We start from the raw sequence: 13174 nt of genomic DNA, 5'->3' as shown, positions 1-13174 counted from the left end.
ATATAGCCATGCCCGTCTGTATGTTGAAATCAACTTTCCGTTGCCCCCAAATAACATAGAAACATGGTTGATACATCAATATATCGAGAATTCTAACGGCCCGGTTACAACATCGGGACAACATCGATTTTTGGCTTATTTTTTACCTATATCTGGTTTACTAAGTCATTAGTATAGACAATATGGATATCTAATGATAGATATTTCAAAGTCCACTGTCCATGGGTCAAAATCGGGAAAAATATTTTTAACGCGAATTTCTTTTTCACCAAAAAAATTTTTTTCTCATAAATTTTTGTTCACTAATAAATTAAAAAAAAAAATATTGGAAACAAATTTTAAAAAAACAAAAAATTTTTAAAAAATTTAAATTTTGTTTTCCTAAAAATATAAATAAAATAAAAATTGGAAAAAAATTAAAAAAAAAAATTTGTTTTCCTAAAAATATTTATAATTTTGTATTTTAAAGTATATTTGGTGAAGGGTATATAATATTTGTACAGCCGAATAAAGTCTTATTACTTGTTATAGCTAATTTAGCCCAAAAAAATAATAATTTAAACACTAGAAATCTCAAATTTAGAAAAATTTTAATTTCACAATAAACGCTTATATTGCAAAAACAAAATGGAGAAAAACGTGTTTGTGAATAACAATAGATGATTTGATGTTGAAACTACTGAATTTTTATTCGAATTAACATATTCAAACATTTTATTAGCACAATTGTGAAACGATGATTTAGGTACAGGAACGTGACATTACAACATGAACAAAATCAATTAAAAATTTACCTTTAATTCATATTTTTTTTTTGACTCTGCTAATAGAAAAATTAGATAAGATAAGAGCAAAAATGAGGGGTTATATGGGAGGTAGGATCAATTAATGATCAAGAAATGTTCTGAGGGGGATATTGTATGAGGACCAATATATGCCATACCTTACAAAATTGTTTCAGAATAATTCCAACTAATTTATCCAAAATTTGATCAGGATAGCCGCATAATCAACATATTCATGACTGCTTAAACAGTATTCCGGGGGGACATTTGTATGGATGCTAGGTGAAGTCACAGATAGTATTTGTGGATTAATTTGGGCCCTATCGTGTTTTCAACAGATGGACTGACATAGCTAGATCGTCTTAGAATTTCATGAATACCCAGAATATATATTCTAACGTGGGTCTGCGACAAATATTTTTATGTGTTACAAACGGAATTACAAAATCAAAATACCCCCTTCTCTTTTGATGGTGGGTATAAAAATTTTGTAATTTGTGAGAAGCGTATATATAAGTTAGTCATTCCGTTTGAAATTTTCACAATATAATTTTCCGTCCCTATAAAGTATATATATTCTGGATCCTTATAGATAGCGGAGTCTATTAAGCCATGTCCGTCTGTCTGTTGAAATCAACTTTCCGAATCCCCCAAATAACTTACATAGACGATTCATACATCAATATCTCCGGAATTCTTCCGGCTCAGTTATCAGTAAAATCGATAAAATCGATCCACAAATAGCTGAGATATAAGGAAAAAATCAGGACAACCTCGTTTTTGACCTATTTTTGACCTATAACTGGATTACTAAGTTATTAATATAGACAATGTGGATATCTAATGATAGATATTTCAAAGACCTTTGCAAAGACCACAGTAAGTTGGACCTACAGTGGGTCAAAATCAGAAAAAATACCTTTTAAACCCCAATTTTTTTTTTGTTTCACCAAAAGTTTTTTTTCGCTAAATATTAAAAAAAAAATTTAAAATTTAAAAAATTCGAAAAAAAATTATTTTCAAAAAATTAAAAAAAAAATTATATTTTATTTTATATAAAATTTATAATTTTTATTTTGAAGTATAATTTGGTGAAGGGTATATACGATTCGGCACAACCGAATATAGCTCTCTTACTTATTTATATTAAAATTTTTATTTTTCGGTCCCAGTGAAAGTGTTTGTGGAAATGCCCATAAGCAACATAAGTTATTTAATCATCATTTCTTTTATATTTCAGTTTTGGGCTGCCTATGTTCCTTGTGAAGCACAACATCGAGATGCAGTACAATTAACGCTAGAACAAATAGATGTTATTAAAAGATTGACTGATCGCTATTCGCCACAGCTGACAACGTGTACATCAGCTCAAGGTAAATTATTTTCAAAAACAACTAATTAACAATTAAAACACCCAGCACCATAGACATTTTCAAGTATTATATTTTCATTCTTCAACTAATTATAACCGAGACTTGCTAACATTTGTTGTTAGTTTCCTAGAAAACTATAAATTTCACATACTTTATAAAATAAACTTATCAATTATTAACAGAACTCACCAAAACACTCCAACATATATACATGCATAACTACTTATAAATTATTAACAAAAAATATGTTGTACCTCAAAACTTATGCTAAAACTTTTTCTCATATGCATATACGTACATAAGTACTTTGAGGTTTGCTATAAATATCTAAACAACATTTTTCTTTTTATTTCACTTTTGTAACATTAAACTTTATCATACAATGTTTGGTGTGCAAATAAAAATGCTTATATTTCCGTCCTGTTTATTTTTCAGTCATACACATTTCCGTTTAAAAGTAACGAATTGAAAACATTATGACTGCGGGAGATTCCTATACTTTACTATCACAAAAAAATGTTTCATTTTCACAGAAAAAGAGAAACATTTGTATGTTTGAACATACCAACATAATTGAATATATAAAAGTATACATATATGTCAAGAATGTAGCCATATATTTATTATTTTTTCTGGTGCATATGGGTATTGAGGCAGCCTGTTAGGCGATGATGAATAGAGCTGAATTGGGGGAGGGGGTGTAGAAAAGGAACAGACATAGAAAATAAATAATATTTTTGTAGCATTTGTGGAATGTTATATGTTTGTAGATGTGTCGACATTTCAACATAAAATGGCAGCTATAAATTTAGCTTCATAACTTTCATTTCTTGTCTTTAAATTGAAGCTGCAATCAAGATGTTGGTCATATTTGTATAATGATTTCATTTGTAAGATAAAGTCATCAATATAGTTAATGTATTTTCTAATTTTATATACATATATTAGGGTGGGTCAATTTTTTCGGGCATGAATATACACGACAGGCGTATAGCAAAATCAGAATCTACATAAAATTCTAAGAAAATGACTAAAAGAAAGTAGGGGTCTAAAATCAGAACCTACACGCAGAGAAAAAATATAATTGGGCATGGTTACTGTAACTATTTATATAGTGTTACAAGTTTTTTAACTATATTATAGTCACAGTAACCATTTACATGATTGTGGTAACCATAATATGGTTAACTTACGATTCACATGATTGTCTCAACCATATATATGGTTACAGTAAACATATATATGTTTGTGGCAACCATATTTAACCCTTAACCCTCTGACTCCACTCTTTAGGGGTCAATTTGAGCCTTTTTTTCGAGAAAATCAAAAAAAAATCCTTTTAAAAAGGACGTTTAAGGATTAAAATATTCTACGAAAATATTTGCGGGATATTGCAGTTTGGGTCACTAAAGATATCAAAGTTGTAAATAAAGCTCTTTACATTTAATGAGCAAATTTACACGCCATCTTGGGTCTTACATTTTTAAAAAAAATCTCCAAAAATCTATTTATGATCCGAATGAGCTGATATTTAAAATATAATTAAGCGTAAAGGGCGTTATTTACAACTTGGGTATCTTTGGTGACCACCACTAAAATTTTCCGGCAAACATTTCCGTAGAATATTTTAATCCTTAAATGTCCTTTTTTAAAGAACTTTTTTGATTTTCTCGAAAAAAGGGTCAAATTGACCCCTAAAGAGTGGAGATAGAGGTTTAAGATCTTCCACAAAAATTATCCCCATAAAATTCCACAATATAACTCTGACAATAAGAATTCTCTCAGACATTAACTAACAACAAATGACCCTTTAAATTTTGTAGCAACAAGCTTTACTTCTTTAATTTGAAAAAAATGTCCGCTGAAAAAAAAGCACACCGATTGCTCATTAAAGCTTATGGTGAATCTCTTCCAGCGTGCGAAAGATGTGCTCTTCAGAATTGGTGATTTTCATACGGAAGACAAAGATTGCCGAGATCAGTCAAAAAACTTGGAAGACCAAGAATGGGAGGAATTACTACATGATGATTGTTGTCAAACTCAACAAGAGCTTGCTAAATCATTGGGAGCTACTCAATCAGCAATTTCAAAACGTTTTCAAGCAGCAGGATTCATCCAAAAGCAGGGAAGTTCGAACCATACGAACTAAAGTTGAAAGACTATTTTGCACGTCCGAAATGCTGCTTGAACGCTATAACATAAAATAATTTTTGCACCGAATTATTACTTTCGATGAAAAATGGATTCATTACAATAACCAGAAGATTAAGAGATCTTATGTGAAGCCCGGTCAACCAGCCCAATCGACACCAAAGCCAAATATACATGGCGCTAAAGTAATTCCCTGTATTTTGAAGGAACCAGTACCAAACGCAACTGATTCGTTTCAAACGAGCATAAACCGAAAAACACACAGAATATGCGGCCAGACATGAAACCGTAATATTCCATCATGACAACGCTCGGCCTTTTAAAAAGTCTTTAGAATGAAATGGTTAGGAAGTTTTGCCTCACCCACTTTATAGTCCGGACCGTGCTCCATCCGACTACTATTTGTTTCGATCGAAGCAGAACGCTCTCCCTGCACGCAGAGAAAAATATAGTTGGGCATGGTTACTGTAACCATTTCAATATTGTTACAAGTTTTTTAACTATATTATAGTCACAGTAACCATTTACATGATTGTGGTAACCATAATATGGTTAACTTACGATTCACATGATTGTCTCAACCATATATATGGTTACAGTAAACATATATATGTTTGTGACAACCATTTATATGATGAAGGACTTATCATATTATGGTGCTCTCGTCTTAAGGCTTATCATAATCTGAGAACAACATATTATGATAAAATTATTCATCATAAATATGGTTGCCACAAACATATATATGTTTACTGTAACCATATATATGGTTGAGACAATCATGTGAATCGTAAGTTAACCATATTATGGTTACCACAATCATGTATATGGTTACAGTGACTATAATATAGTTAAAAGACTTGTAACACTATATAAATGGTTACAGTAACCATGCCCAATTATATTTTTTCTCTGCGTGTGGGATTCGCTTCACTTCAAAACAGAGTATACGGAATTGGCTTGATTTGTTCGTAGCCTCAAAAGTTGAGCTGTTCTTTTTAAATGAAATACACACAGATTATGCAGTCAGACATGAAACCGTAATATTCCATCATGACTCGGCCTTTTAAAATGTGTTTAAAATTAAATGGTCGGGAAGTTTTGCCTCATCCACTTTATAGTCCATATCGCGACCCGTCCGACTACTATTTGCTTCGATCGATGCAGAATGCTCTCTCTGCGATACGCTTCAATTTGGAACAGAGGATACGATTTTGACTTGATTTGTTCTTGTCCTCAAAAGATTAGCAGTTCTTTTGGCTCAAAATACATACTTTGCAATAAAGATGGAAAAAATTCATATTTAACAATGGCCAATACTTTGAATATTGTACAAATGATTCAACAAATTTTATTGCCTTATTACTTTCCTAAAAAAGAATTTAATTAAAAATCTAAAGTAAGTAAATACTTTAGATGTCCGTAGCCCCAATAAAATAGATCCTGAGCAATATGAAAATTTGCTTATATATAAAAAATTATATTAAAAACTATTAGGACAAACCTTGAGTTTCTTCTTACATCATGTAAATCTTACAATAAACAAGAACCTTTATACTTTTAATGCCCACCAAAGAGGTTACATAATTCGTTTCAGCCTTAACATTTTGAATTCACTAAAAACGTAAATCAACTTAATTTCACAGTGTGTCTTTTTTTTGCATATCATTTAAAAATCCTACGTTATTGCTAAGTTGTTATTGTTTTTTGTGTTGCAACTCCCAAAACACTTAACAGCTAGAAAAATGTTGCTTTATTTTGTGCTGCTATAAAATATGAGTTTTCCCAACTTGCAATGTATAAACAAAAACAAAAAACAACTAAAAGCAAATATGCAAAAAACTGAAAAAACACACTTTTTTAAAAAACAAAAAAAAAAGCAAATAGCTTTCCCCCGGCAACCATTTACACACACTGAACATCGCATCATATCACAACCAAAAACGTAACACAGAGAATAATGAATATTTCTCAAAAATTCTTATGCCTCATACTTTTGCTACACTTTAACTTTGAAGTCAGTTTTATGCTGAAAATCAAAAAAACAAAACTTTGGCAGCTACTATGAAAAAGAATGAAAAAAACTAACAAGAAATTTACTAGAAAACATGATAACAAGAAATCGTCTACTACTTGCAACATCAGCAACTTACAACGGCTGCGGAATAAGGAAAACCACCTGAAATTGTTGAAAAATTATTTACAATTCAAGCAAACAAACAAACATGAACAACTTAACACTCAACAGTTTCTTACCTTGTGCCATATTATTTGTTTTTTTTTTGCCGTCAGTTTTTCTTGTTTTCTTAACGCAATTTTCTTTATTCCACTTTTTCACTCAATCCTCACCTAGTTTTAGTTGTACAAATTTATAAAATACACAAATGCTCTGCGAAAACAAAAAAAAACACAAACATTTCAAATGTTTGTGTTACTTCTTGCTGAAACATCTGAACTGTTACAATAACAAAACATTTTGTATCGAGATGCAGTTTTCTTAACAATAATAATGGCATACAAAAAACAGGTGAAATAGTAACGTCAGGCAAGACCGGCCATATGATACTCTATATCAATTACCCACCTATATACCGATATATATGAAATTAATGTTATAAACATTTATGTGTTTAAATGATTATCAGATCCTTATTTCGGTACGATCTATGCGAAATTTTCTTTTAGGATTTTTATGCATCTTAAAAATCCGGAATTTTTTTATAATTTTTATATTTTACTAGTTGACCGTCCCGACTTTGCCCGGTAGCATTTACTAATGTTATTTCTTCTAGTTTCTCCAACCCACATACACCTGCCTGTTCTTATTTAATTGCAAATAAAATTTCTAAATTTGTACTGCATACTTTAGGGAGCTTTTTTATTACAGTTGACTGGACTCAAAAAAAAAATCCTAGTTTTACCCTGAATTTTTTAATTTTTTTTCTTTAAAAACCATCTCCTGAAAATTTCGATTCGAATAAAAAAAAATCAGCCAAATCGCTCCAGCCGTTCTCACGTGATGACATTACATACACGGACCATTTCATTTATATATATGTATATAGATTTTGAAACATTTGTACAATATAAATTTATTAAAAGTATTGACCATGACCTATGAACTTTTCCCAACTTTCTGGTAACATATGGATTCCAGGCCATAATAAGTGCTCAAATTTTCAGGCCAAAAACGAATCAAGCCAATTTCATATACGCTATTCTAAGGTGAAGCTTACCCAAGAGAGAGTGGATGGGGCAAGGTATGTACTACAAGACGGATGAGGCAAAACTTCCCAATTTTTTCATTCTAAATAGCATTTAACGGGAATTTCATAATGTGACTAGTTGGCCAGGCTTCACATACGATCTCTTACTGGTAATGGATCCATATTTCATCACAAGTAATAATTCGGTGCAAAAATTATTTTCTTTTATAGCGTTCAAACATCATTTTGGACAGGATATATCGTCTTACAAGGTCTCCCGTCTTCACTTCGTTTCACTGCTTGGGAGCTACAAACAATTACAAACCGAGTTCATCAAATTATACTGTCCATCAGCATTTTTGGAACAGAATAGCGAAGAAAATAATTCTGAAAGGGCATGTCGCGTAGATAACTTTTGTAGAATAAACCTATAGTCCAGCTGGACTGAATTCCTCGGATCATACTTGGTTTTTTAAGGTGGCGAGTAATTTTGCTAATTAAGAGTAAAAATATCCTTTTTGAAAAGATTGTTTTTATTTTCACGAAATAAAGGTCAATTGACCTCCTAAAAAGAGGAGATAGAAGTTTAATACAGAGACCAAAAATAACTGTTATTAAATTTTTTGAGACTGAAAAAGTTAGGCATAAATCAATGAATAATTTTTAAGTTTTCAAATAAGAGTTATTCATAATAAATATTTTTTTTCGTTGCTCATAACATTTATTTTCGATTTATAGTATATTCTTTTACGTTGCCTAATAAGTGTTATTCATAATATATATTTTTTTAAGTTGCTTATAACATTTATTTTCGATTTATATTTTTTTACGTTGCACATAACTTTTATTTCAATTTGTGTGTTTTTAAGTTGCCTAATAAGAGTTATTCTAAAGAATATATTTTTTTCGTTGCTCATAACTCAAAAGAAGTTTCTTTCGCCACCTTGGTTGCATTTTATTAGTACATACATAGAATTTAACCTTTAAAGTCGCAAAAAATAAGCTTGGTATGATATTGATGTTTTTTATTGTGTGTTATTTTTAATTATGAAGAATTTTGTTTCACAATCAATGTTTTAGCAAACGCATTGTCCGCCAAGTTGCACCTTTTCTCAGTCAACAAAATACGCAAAGCAGAAAATGCTCTTTCAACAGAAAGCCGTTTAGCTGGCAGTGCATAGATTAAATTATCCCCATACTTTTTTCAGTTAGTATAATGTTCCCTTCGATCGAAAAGTTAAAACTTTGACCCAATGTAAAAAAAAAAAATTCAGACCAGGTGGACTATAAGTGTATTCTACAAAAATGATCTACTCAACATGTCCTTTCAGAATTATGGGGTCACTATTCTGTTCCAATCAAAAAGTCTCAATTTGTTGGACAGTGTTATTTAAATAGAATTATTTTACAATTTATATGAATACCATTTATTTATCTTATTTATCACGGAGAACATTGGCCAAATATTAATATTAGTTATATTCAGCATATCAATTTTTACTTTGATAACAAGTTTTACATTAATAAACGGACATCTTTAGAAAACTTGAATAAATTTATGAGTCTCTTCATAAACATTCAGCTCGATGTAATGCAGTATCATTATGTTTGATGTTACAAACATTAGCACAAACGCATAATACCCACCTCACCAATGGTGGCGTAGGGTATAACGATATAGTTGAAAGACTACCGTATTTATTGTGTTAGAGAAAATTCATTTTATAGTACAGTGTGAGGCAGATAAAAAAAACCGTAACCGACTTTCTATAAAGAATTTTTTGTTATACTATTTTTATGCTTTAATTTCAAGACGGAAACAAATTTTCGAGAATAACAATATATTAGTGGTTGATATCCACAAAGTTGTTCATATGTTTTGATCCAAAACTATATCAGTTCAACATATATTTTATATATTTAGACACATAAGTTACCAATTAGCAGTAACTATTTGTTACAAATTTGTTTTTTTAAACGCCACACAGCACAGTGGAAATTTTTTTTCATTTTCGGATCAAAAATCTGTAACTTTTGAATGAATAAATATTTCTGTAATATTATTTTCCGGTTGAATAGGTGGGACTTTGAGCTTTAATTTGTATTTTCGAACATAAAAATCTAATCATTATAAAAAAAAGTTATGAACGCTTAAAAATATTTTTTTTTATTTTTTTTAGTTTTTGTATAAAAGTGAGATGTTAAGACAAGTAAAACATGTGTTTTTATGTTTTTTCTCATTAGATTTATAGGTCATACTAAGTACAATAGAAATTGTGTCAAAAAATTTCAGAAACACCCTCAACTTCAGAAGTTATTTCAGTGATGTTCGACAACTCAGTCAGTTTTGCTTATTTTTATATGAAATCTTATACTAATTTATATCAATATAAAAAGGAAATTTAGTTCTTAACAAAACATGGTTTTAATTTTTCAAATCGGATGAAAATTGTAAAAGTAAAACAACTTTTCATTAACATCTCTTTTAGTATTTTCTCCCCAGCGCATATGAGTAAAAAACAAAAAACTAAAAAAAAAAATATTTGTACAGTTTTTAATTTTCAAAGTAAATTTTTTTCGAACTTTTTTCGAAAAAGTTTTATAACTTTTTCAAATATAAACCGATTTCTACAAGTGATGTCTCGTTTATTTCTATATAAAATTGTATTTAAAACACTGTGCAAAAAAAATTGTTTTCCATAGAAAAAAATTAAGAGAACTATTGTTGAATTTGAAAAATTACGAAAAAAATAAAACTTTTCATAAAAATTAAATAATATAATTTCTTGGAATATGCATTATATGCATACATTTTATGAAAGCTTATTTCCTTGTATATCCATAATTGTTTAAATTATTATTTTGCTTAATAAGATATACAAAACTGGCAATTTTTTGTTTTAATTTCAACATTTTTGCATGCACGTGTTAATTATGCAACAATCATTATACAATTTAGCAAGGATCAGTTTTGTGTACTCATAAATCATTCTGTAAAGTTTTGTGAAACTCGGAACACATTTGACCATAGTCCTCATAAAAATCTCTTTCAGAAATTCATATGAATCATTTTACCATATTTTATAAAAAAACGGTCCATAATTAAACCAAGCCACCATATAAAAACCATCTGTAGACATTCTTGCTAAAAGTGTGTAAAAACTATTTTTAATTTTTTAATGAATTATATGTACGATAATACATTTTATACCGATTTCAGTTTATTAATATTTTTTCCGGTAAAAAATGTTCTGGGCAATTCCCTTCTATAAACGTGTAATCCATTGTGATTGATAAAAGGTTTAAGAAAAAGTGTATTTTGAGAAAAAGAATAATAATGAGAAATTTAAAAAAAAAATCACCAAAAATTATGGCGCAAACCTGGTAAGGTTTTTTATTACTGATCCTGAAAACAGAGATTTCAAATCTTATTGCGCTATATAACTGTTTTGTATATTTGCTACTTTCAGATTTAAAAAGCTTATCTGTTTATTTATTTTTTTTTTTTTTGTTTGGAAAAAAAGAGTAAATTCAGTTTTAGAAGTTTTGAACGAAATGTTCCAGCATAAAAATTTAATATAATTTTTGTTCTTAAAATATTGAAAATACTTTCAAATAAACAAAATTTCAATGTAAACCCTCTATTCGTTTAACCACAAAAAATATCATATAATCCTCTTAAAATAAAAAAACACTAAAAACACATTTAATTTTCTCCACTTTCCCGACTTTGATAGCTTCCCAAAACTACAAATCTCAACCTAAAGTCTTGAAAAATCAAAATAGGAAGCAGAATTTTGTTATGTATCGAGCTGTTTACTTAGTTTTTTAAATTTATTTAAATTCAGGTTTACTGGCTAAATGCTCCTTAGTGCGCGGAAGGACATTTTCCTTTTTTTTTTGCCCACTGTAAATACTAGCCCGGTTTTTAATAACCGGTTTTTTGGTTAAGTCAGTTTTCGGCTCACATTTCGAATATCGAAGAAACCGGGTTTTTTCCTAAAGTCTGTTTTTTGCGTTTTTTTAGTATTAAAAACTTTAACTATAAAAAAATCGATATTCTCCAAATCGTTTAAACTGTGTTTTATTCTTAAGAGATTATTTAACCTTCATATAAGGTGCTCAAATTTACTGAAGTTAACAATCTTCCAAATTTTTTTTTGCCAATTTATTTCTTAAACCTAACATAGTTTTTGTCGTTGGAAATTTAATAAAAGTCAAAAAATATGAAAAATATCAACCATTCACTTTTAGAAAAAAATAAATTTTATTTTCAAAATGGGTCAAATTGGACCCGAAGACCTCATGATAAGAAAACACAGCTTTGGTACTTAACTGGGGAATCGCAGTTTTCATAAAAGTATAATGTTCAGCAGATATTACGGAAAGTGACAGATATATATTAGTGCTACCAAAGCTCTGAAAACATTTAACTTAATTGTGCGTAACAAAAATTCAAGATTTGTGTCCAGATTTGTTTTTCTAAAAACCTAACGTAGTTGTTGACATTTGAAATTAAATAAAATTCATAAAATATCAACCACTCACTTTTAGAAAAAACTTAATTTTAATTTCAAATTTATGTTTTTCCCATTTTCATTTTAATAACTATTATTTTAATAAATAAAACTTTTTTCATCTTTATGTCAAAAACAACCGGTTAACCGGTTATTATTACAAAACCGAAACCGGTTTATATTAAATTTAAATTTTTCGAAGAATCCGAAAACCGGTTTCTGAAAAATGTGGAAGAATCGATCACCCTAGTAAATTCCAAACATTTTTGATCAAGAGAGAATATATGGAAAAATTTCATTCCCCTAAGATATTCGTGAATTCAGCAGATAGTTGGAGACCAGGAAAAATATTTTTAACCCGATTTTTTAAAAAAAAAAAAAAAATTTTTTGTGTCAAAATAAAAAAATAAAAAAGACAAATTTTAAATAAAAATAATTTTTCTCTAATTAATTTAAAAAAAAAATCATTTTGAAAAAAAAAATTTTTAAATTTTGTTAACAAAAAATATTTAAAATTTTATTTTAAAGTATAATTTTGTGAAGGGTATATAAGATTTGGCACAGCCAAATATAGCTTTCTTACTTGATTAATATAAATTGTGTTCAATAGAATTTTCTGTTACCGAAATAGAATATTTGTTCACTTCGTTGTCTTTAGTGAACAAATAAAATCTTTGATAATTTGATCTACAACATTGTAGATCCACATTCCACAAACTGACCTTGTGTCTCTGGTGCACTTCATGCTATAACGTTCTTACATTTAATATTCCTTACTGTGTGCCGCATATTTTTCCAACTACTGTAAAAAATACTACACAAAAATTTCTTTGCAATAGTTTTGTTAGCACTTAGCAAAGGAAATATATATACATTATACTTTTTTTTTAAACATATTTATTTATTTTTTGTTAACTTTTTATAGTGTAGAGCTTTTGAAAATAAAAAGAAAATACTAAAATTCTAATATTCACTTAAATGCCAGAATTATGAGTTCGTGTTTGAGTTTTAAATTTTTCTCTAATTCCATATGCTTGACTAAGAAAAACTACGACGACTCCTTTACAGGTTTTTGTTTTTCTCAGCATTTTTTTATATTTATACTAAAAAACATTAAGCCTTAACAAAAACTATAAGGGAAA

The 13174-nt window shown here is 29.0% G+C and overlaps 1 protein-coding gene across 1 annotated transcript in view; it reads left to right on the top strand.

Annotated features, from left to right (window-relative positions):
• Window positions 1–13174, top strand: part of LOC135951521 (uncharacterized protein DDB_G0283357) — a 256332-nt gene that overhangs the window by 71894 nt on the left and 171264 nt on the right. The window contains exon 6 of the mRNA XM_065501184.1: window positions 2026–2158. Coding sequence (XP_065357256.1) covers window positions 2026–2158 — 133 coding nt within the window. The remainder of the gene's footprint in view (window positions 1–2025; window positions 2159–13174) is intronic.

Source organism: Calliphora vicina, chromosome 2, assembly GCF_958450345.1.
Source record: "Calliphora vicina chromosome 2, idCalVici1.1, whole genome shotgun sequence".
Classification (NCBI taxonomy): Eukaryota; Metazoa; Arthropoda; class Insecta; order Diptera; family Calliphoridae; genus Calliphora; species Calliphora vicina.
Note: the sequence above shows the minus strand (reverse complement) of the source record. Positions and strands in the feature narration are given on the sequence as shown.